This window comes from Mastigoproctus giganteus, chromosome 2 (genome assembly GCF_048544385.1).
Source record: "Mastigoproctus giganteus isolate SK-2022 chromosome 2, ASM4854438v1, whole genome shotgun sequence".
Lineage (NCBI taxonomy): Eukaryota > Metazoa > Arthropoda > Arachnida > Uropygi > Thelyphonidae > Mastigoproctus > Mastigoproctus giganteus.
The window spans coordinates 98,652,433-98,676,891 of NC_143576.1; the positions used below are offsets into that span (position 1 = coordinate 98,652,433).

At 38.8% G+C, this 24,459-nt stretch overlaps 1 protein-coding gene across 1 annotated transcript in view; it reads left to right on the plus strand.

The window, feature by feature from the left end:
• The first annotated feature begins 13,222 nt into the window (after window positions 1-13,222).
• Window positions 13,223-24,459, plus strand: part of LOC150089454 (uncharacterized) — a 29,108-nt gene continuing 17,871 nt past the window's right edge. The window contains exons 1-3 of the mRNA XM_090389497.1: window positions 13,223-13,359; window positions 17,132-17,258; window positions 20,008-20,150. Of these exons, the coding sequence (XP_090245623.1) occupies window positions 13,326-13,359; window positions 17,132-17,258; window positions 20,008-20,150 (304 nt within the window). The 5' untranslated portion in view covers window positions 13,223-13,325. The remainder of the gene's footprint in view (window positions 13,360-17,131; window positions 17,259-20,007; window positions 20,151-24,459) is intronic.

The following is a 24,459-nucleotide window of genomic DNA, read 5'->3' on the forward strand; positions in this document are numbered from 1 at the left end:
GCCAACCTGACTTATACAGACTTCTTTAAAGTTGTCTCTAACCTCTGCAAAATGAGGTATGGGGAGATTTGTCTATACCCCATTGCTTGATAAAAAAAAAACTGCATTCGAAAACACGAAAGCTTACTCTTCTCCTGACCTCGATGGTATCACTCCTTTATTAGTTAAGAAAGTCAGGACGAGCTCCTGCAAGCTCTTCAACTGCTTTTCAAGATGTCGTAAGAACGTGAAAATTTCTCGATCCTTTCATAAAAAAACGAAGATTATACTTTTCTTAAAAAAAGGGTAATCCCAACAACTCATAACTACAGACCAATTTTTATATTAATTCCTATGCTAAAAACATTTGAGAAAATAATACGTGATAAATTACATAGCACTTTAAACCAATAGTTTGCACTGGGCAGCATGGATTCGTTCGAGGTTATTTTGAAATTATTTCATCAGCGCTGGAAAAAAAAAGCAATGCAAACAGATGTAATTTATACACAGCTTCCAAAGCATACGACTCCGAATCACGATCTACTTGAATATGAGATCAAACAGGCAGTTATCAGGTCCGAGCATGGAAGTGAGAATTGATTTTTCTTTTTTTAAAAAAAAATTACTTTATTGGATCCTTCGCCTTTCGCAGTTTGTTAATGACATCCCATCGGAATGTATTACTGAGAAGATGAAGCGTCTAATTTTTGGTGGAGAATCTCTGAACTGTAGCTAATACTGAAAACTGCGTCTACAAAAGGCTATAAATAATCTTTCAAAAATGGTGCAAACAGTGGTTGCTTAACTTAAATCGTCTAAAATGCTGTGTCATTACCTATGCGGACAGGAATAGAAACGGTAAGTATACGAGTACTAAATACAAAACTGCAAAATTTTGCATTTCTCTTGCTGACAGTGCCAAGGATTTTCGAGTTAGCTCGGAATCCAATGGGTCATTTCATAAAAAAATAAAATGCAGCAGGCAAAAAGTCCAGGTGTAAGTGATCTGATCATCACAGGTTCAATAGTTGGTAACAGTTCTTGAGGCATTCCTTTCTGTAGAACTTGTCCTCGCAGAACTTAACTGTTGATGCCCAGTTTATTGTAGATTTGGAAGCAGTTGGCCAGAAACATGCCCCTAAGGGAATCAATGTTTGTAAGTGTAAACAAGTGAGGGTGGCAGGAGTCGCGGCGTTCACCTCTTGTCTTCTTTGTACCAGAGATTAACGTGGATACAGATGGAGCATCTATTCGGCCTGTGATAAGCCGAGCTAGCATGAGTACGTTTCTTGTGGTAATGAGAAGTCTCCAGGGAGTGGTCCCTAGATTAGCTTGGAGGATGGATCTATAGATAGTAAAAGGGTGACCCACCACCCTGTTCATCCATCTAAGCAACCAATATTCCAGACTGAAGTACTTTTTTTTTTTTTTTTTTTAGGTGAGAGGCAGGAGCAGATGACTAAATTTCAGATGCGTAGAGAGAGATAGGGGTAATGCACCGACAAAGCAGCGCTGGCTGATACACACCAACGAGCTCCTGACGCACTGCCCAAAGTGCCGCATACGTCTTCTGTCTCATCCTGACAAAGTGGAGCTGGAAGGTGAGTCCAAATTCCCAGGTGAGGTCTAGGTCTGTGTGGGAAGTTTCCGTTTGCACCCTTTCCTCGCCAACGAAGATTTGAACATCATTTATAAAAAAAATTTTTGGTTATCGGTAGTTGAACAGATTTGGAAGGGTTCAAATCCAACCCAATTATGGCTAGATAATTTTCCAGTTTCATTATCTGTGTAGAGGCCTGTTGGTTAATATCCATAATCTAGGTTTGAACTCAGGTAGAACTTCAGATCATCGGCATAAGAGAAAGTTAGAATTACATGCTAGGAAAGGTTCCAAAACTGCTGCGAAGTGAATTGTTGAAAGCACACTCCCTTGCGGGATGCCTCTTAACGTCGAAAGTTACCCGGAAGTTGTTGACAGTAACAGATGTCTGAAAAGTAGGATGGACTTAAAAGATTTGTAGCAGGGTAACTGCCAGACCGAAATATTGCTTCAGAATAGTAAAGAGCTGGTAGGTATATTCTATCGTATGCCGACTTAATGTCCAGGAAGATTATGTCAATTTGGGATTTGTTATTGATGGCCTGTTGGATTCTGAAGAGGGTATCTAGAAGATTTGTAGTTGTTGATCTCTTGTGCAGAACGGTATGAAGGTACTCGGGCCTGTGACCAAAGCAGTGCTGGGCAATTCCTGGCTGAGTTGCTTTTTCAAAGATTAAGTAAAGAGCAACTGATGGAAATTGGTCGCAGATCTATCGCAGATTCAGGTTTCCTAAAAACCTTGGAATGAGCTTGACATGGTAAGATCCTAAAATTGATGGAACTCTTCCAGATTGGAAGATTCGTCTGAAAATGTGGAGTAGAAGGTCAACAATGTACGTGCTGCATATGCTTACTATGAATAATGGGAAACCGTCTGGTCCTACAGTAGCTTTGTTAGATAATTTGTTGATGACATCAATCAGGGTCTCCCTAGATATTTCTATATCATTCATCTGTGCTCTAGGTAACCAGTCCTCCTGTGGAGGAAATCTGGATCTGAAAAATTTGCTTGCAGGAGGTTGCACTGTACCCATCCCGGGACAAGCTTTTGATTAAATTTATTTTATTTTTCTATATTTTTATAATTCTAATGTCTATTGCTATAAACTTCGTTTTATTTCAAGCGTATGTAAGTTCAATTATGTAAATATCTCGGGTCGGGCACGCATGTACATGTAGTTCCTCGCACCTCAGTATGTAAATCTCTCACCCCTCCTGGCACACTGCCGTCCCAGGGTAGCCCACAGTCTCTTGTGGTTAATAATAATAAACATATCGGCAACTACCAACACAACATACAGAATGGCAGATTTCATCAGAAGTATTTGCATCAGCCACGTCTTTTGTACTGTACTGATCGCTGTTACTGCCCATTCTAGATTAAGCATCAGGGCTGTCTGGAATCCACGTCTATCCACACTGACAGAGAAAAACAAAAGCCAGCTAAAGGTTACTCACACTAGGCCTTCTCCTGTACAGCATTAGCACGGAGTAGGAAGCCAAGTAACCGACCTTGAACTGCCTGTGGTTTTTCTCTCTACTACATTGGAAGATATCGAAAGCCTCAAAAGGAGATTTATCAAATACCACACATGTTCGATATCTTCAAATTAATTTCCTGCTACAACAGAGAAAAATAACAATTTACATATTTTCGTAATTAACTTATTAACGCTAAAGTGAATTGTCCAGCGCTTGTTGGAGCTGTCAATTTTAATGCCTTTCACTTTGGAACGTGGGAAGCGAACCCCATGCAGCTTGACTTCTTTGAAGATGATGACTCCAAATTAAAAAAAGTCCATTACAAGCGGAATAAACGCTCAAATATTTTATATTCTTAATTTGTTCTGCTGTATTACAGTTACTCAATTTCTGTATAATTGTCACATTCTGTTCCTTACTATTTGCAGTATTTCGTTCACGCATTACATTACGAACACATTGATAAACACTCAATGATATAATTGCTTATTTGCCTTGTCTCTGTGCGTCAGACTGTAAACAGTTATGGACCTAAAAATGTTTTTAAAATTAACCAGAATTATATTTCTAAACTTTAACCAGGATAATATACACTCAGAAAATTAAAAAAAACAAAACAAACTTTTAAAATGCTTCTCAGAACATCACTGTGAAATAAGACTAATTTTAAAGCCAGAAACATTGTTTTAAAGCTTAGAACTTTAATTTCTTATTAAAAAAAAGTACATGTTGTAAATATTTATTAACAATACCTAATATTTTTCCAGAGCCCACTACATGATATAAAAATTAAACTTCTAGAGACAATAGTGGGAAAATATCTTTTATAAGATAATTTTCTACCAACACGGTGGTTTTAATTAAAATCATCACGCTCTGTTCTAATACAGTACATAATAAATGCCTCACGAATCCAGTAAGTCAGGCAAATACCCACGAAGTAGAGCCAAGTTCATATTTCATCCTTAGGGGATGAAATTATAAAAATGTGGCGCCATCCAGTAGAAGAAAAACGGACCATGTGGGTAGAACAGTTTGTGTAATCACTGTCCTCCCCACAATGGGTTGGAAAAGACGCGAGAAATTTCTCTTTCACAACGTGGTTGAAGTAGTCTATCTCATGCGAGGGTGAGTGTTTTTCCACCTCCCAGAAACTCGAATTTTTCGACCATCAAACCGACCAGAGAATGACGCAATTTACAGATATAAATAAAGTGTGCAGCCCAATATGGCCTAAGTTGCTGATGTGCCTAAAACTCTTACAACAACCAACCAACCAACCAGTAGAAAAAATGATTTAAGGTGTCGTGGATGTTAATATGCAACGCAAAATAAGTAATTCAATATTTAGACTGGTGATTAAGAATCATATGTCGTTTAAAACAACGAGCGGAGCCTTGGTTGGAAGAAATACGTCCTGGTCATTCAATATGGTACACGACATTGTCTAGACAACGGTATCTCCACTGAGTAGAGGAGCGCCGATATGTTGACCCACTTCAGTAATGGTCGATATGACCGCTATATCAGAATTATGAAAAAAAGTCTAAATAATTAAATACAGCGTTCCCTCGATATTCGCGGGGATGCGTTCCAAGACTCACTACGAATAGCGAAAGCCTGCGAATAACTGATGTCCCCCTGGTTACTCTGTTCTCAGAAAAACACTTTTTTTAAAAAGTAAACGTACACCCAAAAATTTTGGGTGTACATTTACTTTAAAAAAAATGTTCAATAGAAGTTGTGGCTCATTTCTTCCAGTCAATTCGTGTTACCCACGCTTTGTTACTTTGCCAGTAGACAGGGAGTTCATTTTTGTTTTCCCCCTTTAAAGCTCTCGGGAATGGCCTTACGATCTCCTGTCATCAACTCTTGAGGTTGCTGCGGCCACAGGTGAAAACATTTCCCACAGTACTATTAAGAAGGCTCAATTGTAGTGGACTCTGCACAAGGAAGTCAGTGGTTTGTATCCCATTAACCTCAAACCACTGCACAGCTCGCCGAAACCGGTGCCATGAACATGTGACTCGAACTCCTGACAAATGGAGTACAGTTATTTTCTCCAACGAGTCCAATTTTAACCAACAAACAGATTTTAGACTACTTCATTTGGAGACGAGGAATGCGGTACCATCCCTCCTATTTTTGATAGGGGTAGCGTAACTGTTGCAGAGGTACCGAGTACAGATCCTATGTGCGAGAGTGCGGTTAGCCCAGATCTTTTCATGCACGACAAAGCCATTGCATATACAGCTCACGCCATGGACGAATATCTTGAAACTGAAGATATCGAACGACTGACCGTGGCCAGCAAGATCAGACTTAAATCCGATAGAACATTTGTAGGACGCCCTTGAGCGTCCCATTGAACGCCGACAGCCAACTCCTCGGTCACTTGATGAGCTAAGGTCTGCGATGGTGGAAGAATGGGATTTGTTGCCATAGACTCTTAGACATCCTTATATTAAGGGTGGTTTACCGCTGTTAGACTTGTTTAAGCGATTCGTGGGGATCATTTCCGGGCATCTTGTATCGACTTGTGATGTGACATTTTGGTAATTCTTATACCTGTCCGAGTTTCCCCTGTGGGGGTGGGGTCTGTGTTCTCGCCAATTGTGGGGGTGTGGTGTATTATTGTTTTTCTTGTTCTTGTTTGCCCTAATTTTCTTTATATTTTAATTATTATAATTTATCCCCTTTTTTTTTATATGTATATCCCCGTAGTCCAATCCTCCCACTTAGCATCTGACTTGTTTGTTCTCAGAAGATTACCTGACTCGTAGGGGACCTTAATTATTTTAAGTATTTCTCCACAGGATTGGCTGAGTTTCGGAATGACAGACTCCAACACATGAATGTAAAATAAAACAATGTTTATTAACATATCATACAGAAATTAGCAATAGTGTTTGGCCAAACTATATTTGGCTGGTGACTTGTTAATTCATTAACCTTTATATGTGTAAATATCTTGTTCAAACTCAATTGTTTCATCATCAGATATTCTATTCTAATACACATTATTATTCATTATGACATGGTGTCTCTTCATGTTCTTTACAGGGACTTCAATAGGTCGTGTCATACACCTTACGTAGATTCTTCCCACTCTTCTTCTGAACAGTCTGTATAATAAACCAACTACCAGCCAATGAACTGGCTCACAAAAACTTTCAGAGTTCGTGTCTCAATTTGTAAGAAAATTTCATTTATTCAATCAGACACCCTTTCTGCAATCAGGTCAACAGGAATTATTAATCAATTCAATTTAACATTACCCTTCTGAACAGTTAACCCTCTATACCTTTATATATATATCACTTATTAATTAGCCCCTACTCAAAATCAGAAATACTCTCCACAAATCAACTCATAATAAATTGAAATTTCAACCTTCAATTTCATACATATTATAAAAACCTTTCCCAACTTTAAACAATTCTTAGTTATCTATTATACCCTCTCCTTCCATCAAGCATTTATATGAGGGGCTTCATTTCAAATTTAGGCTACGTCTGTTTTAAATACATTACACCTTTATACATATATTCATTGCTTAAATCTCCCTCCTTAACTATATATATACTTATTTCTCCTAAAGTCCTCTCCTTAATAAATTAGGTACACCTATTTCGGTAAACTCTATAGCACTTACATGTTTGGCCTGGAACTTTCCTCTCTGCTCGGCTTCCTTTCATATCGGTCATTCAGGTACTGGAATGCGGGGGCGCTCATTTGGGGATCTCGGTGATTTATGGTGTCTCCCTACCGGATACTGCGTGGCTGGAATCAATCAGGGTCGTATATTCTTTACCGGTCAGCATTTCTTCTTCCGTGGATAGAGGAGTTGTCTAGTAGGTCAATGGTTCGACCACTCATTAGACTGGCTTTGCCTATATAATTTTCAGGATGTGATTCTTCCTTGCTACGGCTTCCATGCTTACAGGTGAACATTCCTACGGGCTGTCGGGATACGCAGAATTTCTATCATTTCTTCCATCTACCTCAGGGCTGCAGCTATCACCCAAATTAGACTACTGCTCTGCTTTGTATCGTTCTCCACTCATTCCAATCATTCTCCAGACCGCTTCGAGAACTTCTTCCGACTCCCCCGAAGACTTCTCCCGAATCCTCCGAAAACGTCTTCCGAATCCCACGAAACTTCTTCCGAATGCCACGAAAGCTTCTCTCTGAATGCCACGAAAACTTCTTCCTAATCTCCCTCTCAAAATTCCCTCCACTTTCTTCCTGGCCAATAGGAGATCTGCGCATCCCTTTTCCTGTGCTCTCATTTGTCTTCTCTCATCTTCCGTGGGCGGGTCTTCTTCCCAACTTCCGTGGCCTAGAATATACGAGAACCATCTAGAACGAGAGGCGGAAGTTCAGGTTAACTGAGAAACGTCACAGCTCTTCCCGTGACCTCACGCGCGCACACCTGGTGACGTCGCCCACCTCTAATAGCGTCTCACCGTGAAATCTTTAAGAGGGTCAGCTTAAGCACTCTTGGCCCTTACTATGGTGCATCTGCCTCTGTCTTAATGGGGGATTTGTCATGGTATATTACTTTCACTGACTCGTCAAAGAACTTCCATACAAACAAACTACAACTAAACAGGGAGTGACTGGAAGGTATTTTTGAATTCCAGAGCTTCTTAACCCATGTTGTTTTTATCAGAAAACCACTATTCGTATTACAGTTAAATTCTCATAATATTTAACAATTTTTATTAATTAATGTAAGGACGGGTCCTTACATAGCATTCCTCTTCCCCTAAAAAAATTTATATTCCTTATATAAATTTTTTTTCTTTTCTGTCCTCAGACGGATATGCCTTTATCCCAGATCCACTTAATTGACAGCCAATCTCCTCTAATTGCCTTTCTATACTTTCTAATTACACTCATATACCAGACATTACTTAAACTTATATTAAGCTTCATTACTTACTCCCATCCCATATTTTCGTCGAATACTGCTCCTAGATACATTTGCTGCATCCTGTTTATTTCCTTCAGTTTGTATGCCTTCTCCTCACTGGAAGCTTCAGTTCTGTAACTTCCCAATCCTTCGATTCCTTTAATTTCTGTTGCTCCATTTAATTTGCGATCCTTCTCATCACAGCCATTTTCTCCCCCTTCATGTGTTTTCTCTCCTGAATGTAAACCGACCCTTTCTCTCGTTTCCAAAACTCCCACGTGTAACACCCTCCCCTTTTCTTGGCACTTTCCCTCATTATTCCTATTTGTTTTGGTGTTCTTATTTAATTCCCATTTGTTTTGTGTAACCAGAACTTTATTATCTGTGCTTGCCTTACACCCTTCTAATTCTTTCCCACTAGCTTCCTTTGGAGTTTCCCCTTTCTCTGGCTCATACTGGGCTCTGCCGCCTGCTTTTCGCCTCCTGTCTACCTTTGGACTCGCCTGGGTATTACTGCCGAAGGTAATGCGGCCATTTCTCACATCTATCTTGGCTCTTAATTTCCTTAGAAGGTCCGTGCCTAGTATTGCGTCGTGTCGACGACTGTTTATTCTGTTTGCCACAAAATATGAATGGGCCACCAAGTTATCACATCCCTGTATTCTTACCTTGTCTCTGACAATATAATCGGTGTGAATTTCTTCAGCACCTACCTCCTCCACAAGGAAATCGCGGCAACATCTTATATCTCCCTTACTCGGCCTTTTGCAGTATTTAATGAGGTAGTCCCACATTAAAATAGACCTCGAGGCTCCTGTGTCCACCAGAAACTTACCTGGTACCCCTCCTAAGCTGCCTCTCACATATAATAGGTCGTTTCTACTGCCATTAGCACTTACCGCACCTAAAGATATGGCCTTTCCTTTGGCGGTGTTTAAGTGTAATGATGGCCTCCCGCAGCGGGCTTGTCTAAAGGATCCATGTCTCTTGACTACGGCATTGTTAATGCGCTCACGTTCATTCCGATACCCCCCTTGTTTTGCGCAATGCCTTTCCTCCCTGTGCTTGTCCACGTTTCTGGGGTTTTTTACGTGTGGGTACCTGTCTCGTTCCCAATACTCTTCCCTTTCCCAGCTTTCTTTAGCACCCTGTTTCACTTTGCAGTAGCGGGTCCAATGGTCTGAGTTCTGGCACTTATAACACCATTTTCGACTGCTATCCTTGTCTCCCCCCTCGTTTGTTCGTGAAACTATACCCAATCTTTGTTTTACTTCCGTTTGTTGCTGATTTTCTCTAGCATCATTGCTTAAAGAGAGCCTTTCCATCATCCACTCCATCTTTCTTTCGATGCTATTTAAATGTTTAGCTAACCCTTCGATTTCGCTCCCCCACTCCCTCGATTCCTTTCCTGTTTCAGGCTGCTTTCTGTCGGTTATCGCGTTTATCTCCTTTGCCCCCGTATTTCTACTAAAGTTTTCAAGTCTTTCTTCCTCTAATGAGTGTGAGTACGCTTCTGTTAATGTTTCTGGGTTTTTCCTTAGTACTTCTTTTTTAAAACTGTGCCTGAGCCCTGTGATGAACTGCCCAGTTAGTATTTTTTCGAATGCCTGTTTCTCCGATTCCGATGTTTCTGTGTTTAGTTTTAAATTTAGGAGGCGCTGGTGGAATTCGCTTACTGTTTCGCGAGTGGTTTGCGTGTATCCTCCCAACTTTCCTACGCTTGTTAACAAGTCATTCTTTTTCCCAAATAATTTTCTTAATGTCTCAGCGAATCTGTGGAGCGTTACTATTTCTTCTGCCACTGTAGCCTGCCTGTATTTTTCTAATGCCTGTCCTTCTAATTTAAATTCCCCTATAGTTATGACATCCATATCGCTTAGCTCTTCCTTATCCTTAATTAACTTTAACTTATTAATAAATTTTTCCACTCTTTCACCTGATTCCCCCTTGAATGGTTTCAAATACTTGCTGTATTTGATTTGTCCTGACCCCCTTGCTACTCCGCTTACCATTCTCACCTCAGGTTTTTCTTGGCCTTCATGTTCGTCACTGTGGCCCCCAAAATTTTCGCAGTCCTCGCCGCGTTTCCTACCCTTTCTTGGCATTTTTATTTTATATCTATTAATCTCTAGCTATCAACTTTAACTAATTAATATGTCTGCCGATTAATCTTTCTACAATTCTTTAACTATATTAGATAATCTAATTCAATTTACCATTAACATTTACCTGCTTGATCAATAATCAATTAGTAAAATTTCAACACCCAATAAGTCTCACTAATTAATTCAATTGTAAATAAATAATAATTTCCAGTTCAACGCTAAAACAGTACTTGTCTCTAAAATCCACCATTATTTACTTGTTCAATCTAAATTCATTCAACAATAATCAACTCAGTAAAACATATATAATTCTAACTTACGCTTTCTGGCTCGCCAGCTGAATTTTTTCTATCAGTTTCAGCAACTGGATTGCATGTATATATACATGTAAATATATTTTCCTGTCGTTCAGAACTCAGCCTTCCGTTGTGCAGAATTATCCTGGCTTTCGCTCGCCAATTGTGGGGGTGGGGTGACGTTTATTACTTATGGGGTTTTTTTTTTGTATCTTTTCCTTTTGTATTAATGTATATCCCCGTAGTCCAATCCTCCCACTTAGCATCTGACTTGTTTGTTCTCAGAAGATTACCTGACTCGTAGGGGACCTTAATTATTTTAAGTATTTCTCCACAGGATTGGCTGAGTTTCGGAATGACAGACTCCAACACATGAATGTAAAATAAAACAATGTTTATTAACATATCATACAGAAATTAGCAATAGTGTTTGGCCAAACTATATTTGGCTGGTGACTTGTTAATTCATTAACCTTTATATGTGTAAATATCTTGTTCAAACTCAATTGTTTCATCATCAGATATTCTATTCTAATACACATTATTATTCATTATGACATGGTGTCTCTTCATGTTCTTTACAGGGACTTCAATAGGTCGTGTCATACACCTTACGTAGATTCTTCCCACTCTTCTTCTGAACAGTCTGTATAATAAACCAACTACCAGCCAATGAACTGGCTCACAAAAACTTTCAGAGTTCGTGTCTCAATTTGTAAGAAAATTTCATTTATTCAATCAGACACCCTTTCTGCAATCAGGTCAACAGGAATTATTAATCAATTCAATTTAACATTACCCTTCTGAACAGTTAACCCTCTATACCTTTATATATATATATCACTTATTAATTAGCCCCTACTCAAAATCAGAAATACTCTCCACAAATCAACTCATAATAAATTGAAATTTCAACCTTCAATTTCATACATATTATAAAAACCTTTCCCAACTTTAAACAATTCTTAGTTATCTATTATACCCTCTCCTTCCATCAAGCATTTATATGAGGGGCTTCATTTCAAATTTAGGCTACGTCTGTTTTAAATACATTACACCTTTATACATATATTCATTGCTTAAATCTCCCTCCTTAACTATATATATACTTATTTCTCCTAAAGTCCTCTCCTTAATAAATTAGGTACACCTATTTCGGTAAACTCTATAGCACTTACATGTTTGGCCTGGAACTTTCCTCTCTGCTCGGCTTCCTTTCATATCGGTCATTCAGGTACTGGAATGCGGGGGCGCTCATTTGGGGATCTCGGTGATTTATGGTGTCTCCCTACCGGATACTGCGTGGCTGGAATCAATCAGGGTCGTATATTCTTTACCGGTCAGCATTTCTTCTTCCGTGGATAGAGGAGTTGTCTAGTAGGTCAATGGTTCGACCACTCATTAGACTGGCTTTGCCTATATAATTTTCAGGATGTGATTCTTCCTTGCTACGGCTTCCATGCTTACAGGTGAACATTCCTACGGGCTGTCGGGATACGCAGAATTTCTATCATTTCTTCCATCTACCTCAGGGCTGCAGCTATCACCCAAATTAGACTACTGCTCTGCTTTGTATCGTTCTCCACTCATTCCAATCATTCTCCAGACCGCTTCGAGAACTTCTTCCGACTCCCCCGAAGACTTCTCCCGAATCCTCCGAAAACGTCTTCCGAATCCCACGAAACTTCTTCCGAATGCCACGAAAGCTTCTCTCTGAATGCCACGAAAACTTCTTCCTAATCTCCCTCTCAAAATTCCCTCCACTTTCTTCCTGGCCAATAGGAGATCTGCGCATCCCTTTTCCTGTGCTCTCATTTGTCTTCTCTCATCTTCCGTGGGCGGGTCTTCTTCCCAACTTCCGTGGCCTAGAATATACGAGAACCATCTAGAACGAGAGGCGGAAGTTCAGGTTAACTGAGAAACGTCACAGCTCTTCCCGTGACCTCACGCGCGCACACCTGGTGACGTCGCCCACCTCTAATAGCGTCTCACCGTGAAATCTTTAAGAGGGTCAGCTTAAGCACTCTTGGCCCTTACTATGGTGCATCTGCCTCTGTCTTAATGGGGGATTTGTCATGGTATATTACTTTCACTGACTCGTCAAAGAACTTCCATACAAACAAACTACAACTAAACAGGGAGTGACTGGAAGGTATTTTTGAATTCCAGAGCTTCTTAACCCATGTTGTTTTTATCAGAAAACCACTATTCGTATTACAGTTAAATTCTCATAATATTTAACAATTTTTATTAATTAATGTAAGGACGGGTCCTTACACCCCGCTGTGCCCCATTTCATCGTTATTCCATGGTTCACCACCGTACCAAATTTTGTTCCACTTCATTGCAAAGCTGCACAAGTTACACCAGTTTCTACGTGTTCTGTTAATTTTGTCGAGCAGTGTATTTTTGCTAGCCAATGATTAGATTCTTCACTTTCATCATCGGAAGAACTGGCGCTGGATATCTCTACGTGTCATAATCACTCGCATGGTTCATATAATCACTTGCCATGCCTCTTACAAATGGGGTTTCAAATTAGTTTTAGTTCTTTTTCCACAAACATTTTAAAAGCTCAGGAGTCAAACGAAGACCTTTTAACAACACGTAATTATTTATATCTGCATTTATGTAATTACTTCTGGTGGTCTGAGATTAGTAGGGTTCGTCTGTACGCCACTGCAATATTTAAATAACTGCTCTATCATAGATGGCTACAGTGCCGGACTGCGGTCGCAAACTTATTGTACGACTACCCTGTTACGACGTGCAGTCGTAACAGTGCAGGTGTACAAACAAGCCCAACCGGTCTTCGTTATTGGGTGACCAACGTGGGTGGCGTCAGTGGTTACCAACTGGGACGCGGAACAAGTATCACTTTACAGCTTCGGATGCGCTTTTACTTATTTTTTTTTAAAGACTAGCGTACACAGAATCTCAGTATGCTGCTGCTGATCTGGGCTTCTTTATTTATCGGTAAGTACATTTACAACTTATTAAGTACACAGCTCAGGATTAGGTCAGCATGCAAAGCGGAATGATGGTAGATGTAAAGATATATTACTAGTCGAAAACTTGTCGCGTGTCCTTTATCTTATGCACCGTAATCGCTAGAAGGGGGAGGGGAGAGGTGGAAAACTGATCAGGAAGTTTCTACCGCTTATGTTTTATCACCCTGATGTTGGATTGTATTCAAGATCACAATATGGTTGTAATTTATTGTTATTAATTGGTTTTATTAACCATCTTTGCTCGCTCCTCCCCTGAAAGGACTGTTGGCTGTACAGTGTTCGGAACACTGTTCTAATAACAATAACCATAAGAGGATATCTCGTGTAATAGTTATTACAATATTGTACTACATTCAATCATTTTAAACATATACGAGGTGTTTGAAAAGTTTGTGGGCTGAGTATGATAGTTTAGTGATACATAATTTTTGTACTTATGTATAACACTGCAAATAGCAACTCACCAAGTTCCATTCATTTTCAATAACGTCTTTTAATTACAGGCCCCAAGTGAAAAAAAGTTGACTCCAGAACAAAATAAGTGAGGAAAGACGGACAAATATCAGTTATCTAATATTTGGGAAAAAGGGGACTAACGCCAAAGGAAATTTATGAGGATTTGGTAACAACATTGTGAGAGGATACTCCTCTTATATTGTTAAGAATTGGGCAGAAAAGTTTGAACGAGAGAGTGCCTGGAAGACCTACTACGTCCATCACTCGAATAGTTGAGAGTGTGCATGATCTGGTGATGAATGATCGCTAGTGACAGTTCGGTATATTACCAGCGTCTTGGGCATCTCATCTGAATGTATACAATATAATAAGAGAGCTTCTTGCTATGAAAAAGGTGTCAGCACCATGGTTCTAAAGTTGACAGATTAAAAACACACAAAAGTTGCCGACTCAAGGGAACATTTACTGCTACCCACATGAAGTAACAGTGCATTTGTCAATGTTAATTTCCCTCTCAGCTCATCTGCTCAACTTTCCTAGATCCTGTTTATGACCACTCAAGTGCGTATTTCAAAATCATGAAATCAATATATGTCAGAAACGCAAAAATAAAGAGCCTAAAAAAGCTAACCAATTATAAACCAAATCAAATTTTTCAATAGTGTAATTTATAATAAATACACAACTTGGATTTGTATAATATAATTTAGAAATTGTGGGCAATTGTAGCAATCCTGTGTTTATATGATATTTCCTATGGATAAATTCCCCGCTTAATGTGAATTCACTTAACGCACTGTTTTTATGGCCCAGTTAAAAGTTAAGAGGAGGAACACCTGCAATTACTTTTATTTACTATTTTGTAACAGCATAACGCAGAGTGATACCATTCCAGTCGTATGAAAAAAAGACTAAATTTAAGCGTGGGATTAAACCGAATTTAAATTCAACTAGTGAAATTATTCATTTCAGTAAATCTAGCTCGGAGCACCTGTAGCACGCACCTATATTTTGCCGTCAAGAACTACCCCCCCCCCTCCCATTACAGTTCTTAAATTGCTGTTACACTTGTTCCAGTCCCTTTTTGTAGTAGCCTTCGCCACTTAACTTTTCCCATATAAAACTATTCACTTTATACATTAAGCACTCTCGAAATAATCTCATCAATCAGCATTAAATAATCGCTGAATATTTAAAGTAAGAGAGTGACCTTTTTAAAAAGTTATTGTCTATTACAACTTATTAATTAGTTCTGGAATGCATATGAGATGCTCGAAGATCAGCTACAGCCATATCTATTCAATGTACACCATTCATCACACTCGCCCAATGTCCCAAGTAAAAGAACCATCTCTGCCAGATTACAGTTCTAACTGTAGTATGGGTTTTATTCAACACAGTCATTGATCTTTTCAAAATATCAAATCTGCATCTAAGCTTACCTTGTGGTGAATGACGTTAAGGACTATCGCTGCAAAACCAGAACTTCGAAATGACATGTAGTCTCGTCTTCCCATTGCTGCTCTGCTCCAGCATCCCCCACAGTTCAGCAATCGATGAACTCCAGCAGTGACACTAGTTCTATCATTTTGTTTCCGTGCATCACCCGGCTGCGTCTAGCAAAGAATTTTGGATAAATATAATTATTTAATCGAATAAAACTTTAGGTAAAGCTAAATTAATACAGACTTTCAATTTACAGGCTTAGCACTATTTTATACTGTTATATTCGTACTTTTACAGAGCGAAATGTTCAGTAATAGAAAAGACACCTTGTATGACACCTTGTAAGGCTTTCATCTGAACAAAATAATTTTAATTAATAGTTCTTACCGTAAGGATGTATAAACAAACTATTTTTGTTATTCTTTCTCCTGACATTAAACAGGCAGATATGCGATACAAAGGTTAGAAAAAGTTTCAAGGTACAAATGTTAACTGCCATGAGTCATCACATGAAGCTGTGTTAGACAACGTATGTACACTCAATCACAGTAGCTGAAGAAAACCTGTATGAAAACTCCGAACATGGTGTGAAAAAATGCTTTAAACAGAACTTGGCGTTTGATTCTTTCAATACAGTAATAAGTCTACTTTAACCTCGTCTCAAGATGACACATCAAAATAATGCTCCCCCTCTGCAAAAAGTGACAGTTAACGCAGGAGGCTTTTAATCTGAATGGCCCAAATTTGTTTCCAGATACAGTAGCAGTTCTAAACAATAAATACCGTCATCAGGATAACAAAGGATTTCCACCCCTCCTATGTACAGAGGGTAAATTTGGTTTGAAAAGGACTGAGCTTGTAATTTCAATGTTGTTGTTGTAGGGTTTTAGCAGCATCAGCTATATACTCTGTAAACTGTGTTCTGTGGTCGCTTTTCTGTTACTGGACGAAAAACCAGTTTTCGGGAGAAAAAGCTATGCTACCCTCGTCTAAGACCGACTAACTCAGCCAAGTTTTGAAAAAGGCCCGTAAAAGGTGCTCTCGTCATTGACGGAACTCTAACTCAGGTCTTTTCCACCCGGTGTTGGGAGAACAGTGCTACCCACTAGGGATTTAATTTGAATGATTGCCATCTTGTTTCAAGAGTCTCTTTTAGAAGGCCGTTATTTCACCCATTTCAGCAGTCGGATCAATATTTCACATGGATGTCAGAAGTGCCGGTGGAGATTTGGAAGTTTTTCTAGACAGTTATTCGTTTTCTTCAAGGCGTGGAAATTAATTTCCCGAAAATAGTTTCTCAATGATTTGCAAGACTACATGTAAAAGTCGCAGTGAACTTTTTCGTGTGGTAAGGAAACAAGCCGAAGCCAGTCTTAGCAGAAATAATTCAAGATACACAAATTTTTCGGCCAATTTATTTGCGCGGGCCTCTCAATGCATATATAGATTGGCCAGCATGATTCTCCAGATCTTAGTCCTAGAGATGCTCAAGTCTTCTAGCCTCCCCATGCGCTGACACTGTAGCAAATGGAGACCTGTATTGGCTACAGCCTCTTTTTCTCGGGATGAGACGTGAGAAGGGGAAGTGAGAGGAATCGTGGTTCTCATTGGCGCCATACTTCATAGGTTACGATTACATTAGAGTCCCGTTGGGCAACAGCACGATTGTTCTATAAAATACAATTAGTATAGTTGAGAATTTAGTTATGTGGTTGTTTTTTTTTTTTTTTAAGTTTGTTTAGCTCCTGAATACCAGTACAGCACATAAGAGTATTTTCCAAAATCTTTTTCTGCGTATGCATTAACTTTCAACGATTTTCTTTGTTGCCATGTAGGTGGAGTTCATGGAGCAACTCATTACTGTACAGAAGACCACTTAAGAACATGCGAGTCTTCCTTGGTGGTAGAGATGGCACGAGAAGAAAACGCTCTCTCCTGGAGAGACTTACAAAACCACTGCAGGTAAATTTTACCACGAAAACTTTTTTAAATTTCGGAAGGGGTAGCTTTTAAATTAAGTAAAAGTTTCTTTAAATACTGTCGTTTAAAGGGGGAAAGGAGTTCCCCTTATAATAACAGTATTTAACTCATTATGAAAGACGGGATGGAATGCAAAAATCTAATCGATTGCATAACGATAATGTTTGGTATTTGTAAAAATTTTTAATAGGAATGACTACAAAGTCAACGAGTTCCGTGTGACGACAGAAACAGAAGTCTCGTTAATCAGGTTTAGCAACTGCACGAGATGTTCCAGGAACAAATGTTAAACTGCCATGAGTCATCACATGTAGCCGAGTGTTAGAAAACGTATGAACACACAAGCTGAAGGCGACCTTCGGTTTACACAAAAGGCGTTGCATCATGGCTATCCAGTTAATTAATAGTCATGGAAGAATCACTTTGTTAATGAAATATTTTCACATTTCCGGTGTGTATTTGTCCTCTGCCAGCTCGAAATACAGCAACTATTATTCTAAATGCACTTTAGCGTAATCTCTGGTTTAGCAAAGCTATACAGAAAAATTAAATACACTATTTTTAATTATTTAAAGTAGTATGGACTTTATTTTACTTTTTTTTTTTGCAATGACAGTTCTGGAATATTGTTTAATTATTTGGAACTCGGCACGAGGATCGATAGCATGTACTTAAGCCTTACCTTCTCGGAATATTTCCAAATATCTGAAGTATATATTTGTCTATTTCTCAGTCCATTATAGTAAGTTTCCAATAATTATGCTCAGACATATTTTCACGTTGTGCCCTTAGAAGGCATGGTCACATAACATTAGAAACCACACTGAAGAGTAGCAAACAGTCTTTCGATTGAGGATTTGAAATCAACCAGATCGTAGCACGATTTCTCAGTGAAGATAACTGGTGAAGTGAATCTCAAAACTCAGGTGTTTAATCCTTTCCTGTTCCCTTTCTTTGTTGTAATTTTATATCAAGTTTTGTTTTGGTATCTAATTGTAAGGCATTTTCTTTAAATGAATGGTAGGGGGAAGCCCAAAGTTCATACTTTGTCCAGAACTCGCCATTGCCTTCAAGCGGACAACGTGCATAGCTTGATGACGAATTATATTATGTAAAAAAATAAATGAGTGCTTAAGTTAACGCGATTTTTTGTTTAGATTTCATAAAGAAATTGTAATTGGTGCAATATTGTCCAGATTTTCTGGAAAATACGATCTGTTAAGGCAAGAAAACTACAACAAATTGTTTGCTTTAGTTCTTTTAACAGGTTTTACTAGATTGGTGAATTTACTTAGCTTCTATATATTCACAATTAAATTATGAAAGATTCTTAATTCTGAAGGAGTACCCAAAAAGAACAATTTACTATTGCAAGAAATCCTTCAGTAATTTTCTCGTGATTTGTCGGTAAGTTATCAATGAAACTAATAATAATAAAAAAACTTGTAGTGATCATGATAAACTATTAAGCATGAAAAGCCAATTGATAGATGACTAATGAGAACTACACTCCGGTTCACAGAGAATAGTTCTCATTAGCGTCACTAATGAGAACTAGGGGGTATACGAGATGATTAACGTATACCCCCCACACATTGGATAGATGAACATGTCTCATGTTTGGTTTCTCTATTTTTCGAGATGAAAAACTAATTTCTGAGCAAAAAAATGCCACCCTCTTCCGAGACCGACTAACTTGGTCACGGTCTGAAAAAAATTCTATAAAGAGCAAGCAAAGTGATATTACTTCATCCTTGTAGGTTAAATGGGAGGTAGCCTTCTCTTCATTGAAGTGGTTTTGGTACCTGCTTGCACAATTGATTCTTATTTGCTTCCAAATCAAAGTTCTCCTCGTGGCTTCTGGAGAACATGGACTCGTAGCTGCAGTGGGCAGAAAAGAAATATTACCACAGAAAACAAAAACACCCTTCCCGAAGAAAAAGTTTCGAATTTCTATGTTTACAGTACTTTTGGATGTCTGCGTTCAATACATTTTTGTCCAGTAATTATTGAAGAGATCAAATTATGCACAACCGTATTTAATGTGCTATAGTTGTATCCAAAGAAAAGTTTTCTTAGAGACTTGCACTTTCCCTACTCCAACTAGCCTGTGAGGTAGCCTGCCGCTCTGCCTACCCCTTTTCTTATTTTTCCTATCCAACTCGCTCCGTTCCTCTAACTTGGCCTCTCTCATCTCTCGCTTTGCAAGTGAGGAGTGAGCCTGTCAGGCGTCCCTTCTACCTTCCTGGCAAGGCTCCTCGTGCGGGTGTACGGATGCTGAAAGGCTCTTTCCATGGTGATCGAGCCTTCCAGTAACTGAGGCCAGTCGAACAACAAACTACTCACACATAACCAACACCGACTGGCCTTGCAATGTTGTGCATACATCAGAGTGCTCAACGCGGATTTGTGGAGAACCACAGGAACCGCTTGACAAAACACTGTCCACTGTAGTGATTAATTTGACAGGAATTGATCAACAAGTACAACAGAAGGGAAATTTTTTCTATCAACTTATGTTCGTGTGATGCATTTTTCATAACGTAGAAAGTGAATATTTACTGTTTTAAAATGTTAATATGGCCGGTATTAATGGTTAGCATATATCCATTTTGCCTTTTTAGGTAACATATGCCGGGCTGTCCGCCTTGGATAAACGTTCAAATTAAACAAGAGTGTTACATTTGGGCGTGCTAAAAAAGCTAATCGCACTTTTGTTTCTGTTTTCTAGAGCTATTCGGGAAAACATGGACTGTCTCGTGTGGTATTTCTCAACTTGCCTGAGCTACACCCAAAGTCGACGTGGTACAGAAGCCATCAAAACAGCAAGGGACTATTTACGAAAGACTTGTGAATACTCCGAGAAAGTTGACGGTAACCAGCTTACTTTTAATTTGATAAAACTAAATTAAACTCTAGTAAAATTTTTAAATCATACTTGTACGGTTTATTGTTTTTACCAATCAGAACTACGTATCCAGTTCTAAATTTCGAAAACAAATTGGATCGCTTTATTTTATTACTTTTACACCCATTTGAATTCTGTGGGTGCCGTACAATTTACAGTTATGCGTAACGTTCTATCCAGTGTCCATGGTGTTAGGGTAAGGTGCCACCAGTGGTTCTGTGGGGGTTGTTCTGGTTATTGTGGGGCTGGGGTATTATTGTTTTTCTTGGTTGCCCTAATTTTCTTTATATTTTAATTATTATAATTTATCCCCTTTTTTATATGTATATCCCCGTAGTCCAATCCTCCCACTTAGCATCTGACTTGTTTGTTCTCAGAAGATTACCAGACCCAAAGGGAACCCCAATTATTTTAGGTATTTTTCTACCGGATTGGCTGAGTTTCGGAATGACAGACTCCAACACATGAATGTAAAATAAAACAATGTTTATTAACATATCATACAGAAATTAGCAATAGTATTTGGTCAAACTATATTTGGCTGGTGACTTGTTAATTCATTAACCTTTATATGTGTAAATATCTTGTTCAAACTCAATTGTTTCATCATCTGATATCCTATTCTAATACACATTATTATTCATTATGACATGGTGTCTCTTCATGTTCTTTACAGGGACTTCAATAGGTCGTGTCATACACTTTACATAGATTCTTCCCACTCTTCTTCTGAACAGTCTGTATAATAAACCAACTACCAGCCAATGAACTGGCTCACAAAAACTTTCAGAGTTCGTGTCTCAATTTGTAAGAAAATTGCATTTATTCAATCAGACACCCTTTCTGCAATCAGGTCAACAGGAAATATTAATCAATTCAATTTAACATTACCCTTTAGAACAGATAATCCTCTATACCGTTATATATCACTTATTAATTAGCCCCTACTTAAATCAGAAATACTCTCCACAAATCAACTCAATTTCAACCTTTAATTTCATACATATTATAAAAACCTTTCCCAACCTTAAACAATTCCATCTATTATACCCTCTCCTTCCAGCAAGCATTTATATGAGGAGCTTCACTCCAAATTATAGGCTACGTCCGTCTTAAATACATTACACTTTTATTCATATATTCATTACTTAAATCTCCCTCTTTAACTATATATACACATTTCTCCTAAAGTCCTCTCCTTAATAAATTAAGTACACCTATTTCGGTAAACTCTCTAGCACTTACGTGTTTGGCCTGGAACTTTCCTCTCTGCTCGGCTTCCTTTCATACCGGTCATTCAGGTACTGGAATGCGGGGGCGCTCATTTGGGGATCTCGGTGATTATGGTTGTTTCCCTACCGGGTACTGCACGGCTGGAATCAATCAGTGTAGCCTACTCTTTACAGGTCAGCATTTCTTCTTCCGTGGATAGAGGGGTTTTCGAGTAGGTCAATGGTTCGACCACTCATTCGACTGGCTTTGCCTATATGATTCTCAGGGCGTGATTCTACCTTCTTCCTCACTACGGCTTCCATGTTTACAGGTGAACATCCCTACGGGCTGTCGGGATATGCAGAATTTCTATCACTGCTTCCATCTATCTCAGGTCTGCAGCTATCACCCAAATTAGACTACTGCTCTGCTTAGTATCGTTCTCCAACTCCTTCAATTCATTCTCCAGACCGTTCCGTGAACTTCTTCAGTCTCCTCCGAAAACTTCTTCCGAATGTCACGAAAAACTTCCTCCGAATGCCCAAACTTCTTCAGAATCTCCCTCTCAAAATTCCCTCTACTTTCTTCCTGGCCAATAGGAGATCTGCACATCCTTTTGCCTGTGTTCTCATTTGTCTCCTCTCCTCTTCCGTGGGCGGGTCTTCTTTACTCTTTGTGTCCCAACTTCCGTGGACCTCGAACATACGAGAACAATCTAGAAAGAGGCGGAAGTTCCGGTCAGCTGAGAAGCGTCACAGCTCCTCCCGTGACCTCACGCGCGCACACCTGGTGACGGCGCCCACCTCTAATGGCGTTTCACCGTGAAATTTTTAAAAGGGCCAGCTTAAGCACTCTTGGCCCGTACTATGGTGCATCTGCCTCAATGGGGATTTGTCACAGTTATTTGCTTTTACTGACTCGTCAAAGAATTTCCATACAAACAAGCTACAACTAAACAGGGAGTGTCTTGAAGGTATTTTTGAATTCCAGTGCTACTTAACTCATGTTGTTTTTACCAGAAAACCACTATTCGTATTACAGTTAAATTCTCATAATATTTAACCATTTTTATTAATTAATGTAAGGACGGGTCCTTACAGTTCCCACAACTGCGACATCGCTATTCTTGTGTGGAATACAGAACTCTGTAAGAGCCAGAAGTGCGTGTGTAGCGTGTTGTTTGTATGGAGTGTAGAGCACACGAAGGAAATATCAAACTAGTTTTTATCACGTACGTTAAATCTATCCTGATATAATTTGCAGCCTTCGCCACACAAGAGGTACCAAAAAGGACACCACATATCAGAGCTTAACAAATAAATTAACTTCTGGGGTCGTTTTTTTTTTTTTTTTTGCATGCCCTCTATATGTACACAGATTCATACCAGGCGTTTTTGAAAAGTGCGTGCAAAACGTTGATACACATCTTAGGATTAAAAACACAATTTCATAAACAGTTGTCCGGTTTGAACATTTACTGGCTATTTAAATTTTAAAAGATGGAGTTCGGTGGTAAAATGAGCAAACGTGTAACTAGTAAAATTTTTTAAACATATTGGTACATCGGTTTATTTTTTATGTTGTTTTTACCAATCAGAACTTCGTATCCATTCATCTGACCACATAGCTTCTTATTTTTGACCCCCGAAGAGTCGCAGAATTATTTTGCAAATACAGTACTTCTGAAACACCCCGTGAGCGCTTTTTTAAATTGTGCTTTGTTAGATTCGGCTGGGAAAATAAGGAAAAATCGTAGATCCTCCACAGCCTCAACTGGAAGCTTCTGATACAATTCCTTAGATCCAAACTAACATGTAATTTTCTCGTACGGGAAGACTATCTTCGAATACGCAGCTTAACTTAATTTTTATTTTTTTTTCAATTTCTCTTATTAGCAAGAATTTTGTATAAAATAATTATTTTAATTAAACAATCAATAAAATACAAAGTGGGAGGATGTTCAAATTTGTCACGGAATTTACTGTTTCTCTTATACAGATGCGATCAGTGCCATTTTTGCAGTCATAACGTCATCATCCTCATTAATTGAGCTGGTGAGAATGAGGGTGGTGCAAGTCATCTGTTAAAAAATAAATTGCACCCAATTCACCTTCCTTAACTTTACTTCCTTTTATATTGCGAGCGATTAAGTAATTAGTTCCACAAGTGATCCCAGAGGAGCAACGAATCGTTATCGTACTGAATGATAATTAGAAACTCTTCGGGAATAGTCGTGTAAGTGTAAGAGAGGATCGTCACATCCTGCAAGCGACATTTCTGATTGTATGAGGAAGTTACGTTTATGCGTTGTATTCGAGACGCAAATTTAAAAAAAAAAATTAAAGTTTAAATTACTATTAATAAATATCTCTCTGGATAGACTTGAAGTTGATAATACTCGTATAATTTAAAGTGTAGTTTTACTATTGTTCGCATCAATGAACAAAAAAAAAATATATATATTAAAATATAGAACGTGGTGTCAGCTCATCACAAGAAAAAAAAGTTTCTGTAGAATTCAGTCTGAGGAGTTTTCTGAAAACTCCCCTTAAACTGAAAACAATTTGCCAGTCAACTGGTTAAAGATCAGTGAGCGGAATATAAATCTGTTGCCCCCCCCCCCCCCCAACGTGATGTTTAACAACAATATCAAACCGGTATTCGCTACCAGCGATAACGCACCTGACAGTACGGTAGTTTTCCACCGTTAAAGACGCATTAGCAGAGACATATGATGCAAAAAAAGCCAGCTTATACAGCAGCAGCAAAATCGAAAAACCTTCCCATTTCACCCATTCATTAACTCCAAAAGTTTGTCCTTTTCTTCCTTGAATTTATTTAAGCTATCAACTTCCACAGCAGATGGAAGTTTATTCCAGCAATCAACCATCCGCTGGCTGAAGACAAATTTCCGCACATCTATTCTACAACTGTCCTCAATCTGAATTTATGCCCCCTCAGGTTGGTAATCAGGGCAAGAGGAAGAATCTCATCAGCATTAAGCTTGCTGAAGTCATTATACACCTCAATCAAATTACCTTGCAGGGGCCTAGTCTCCAGACG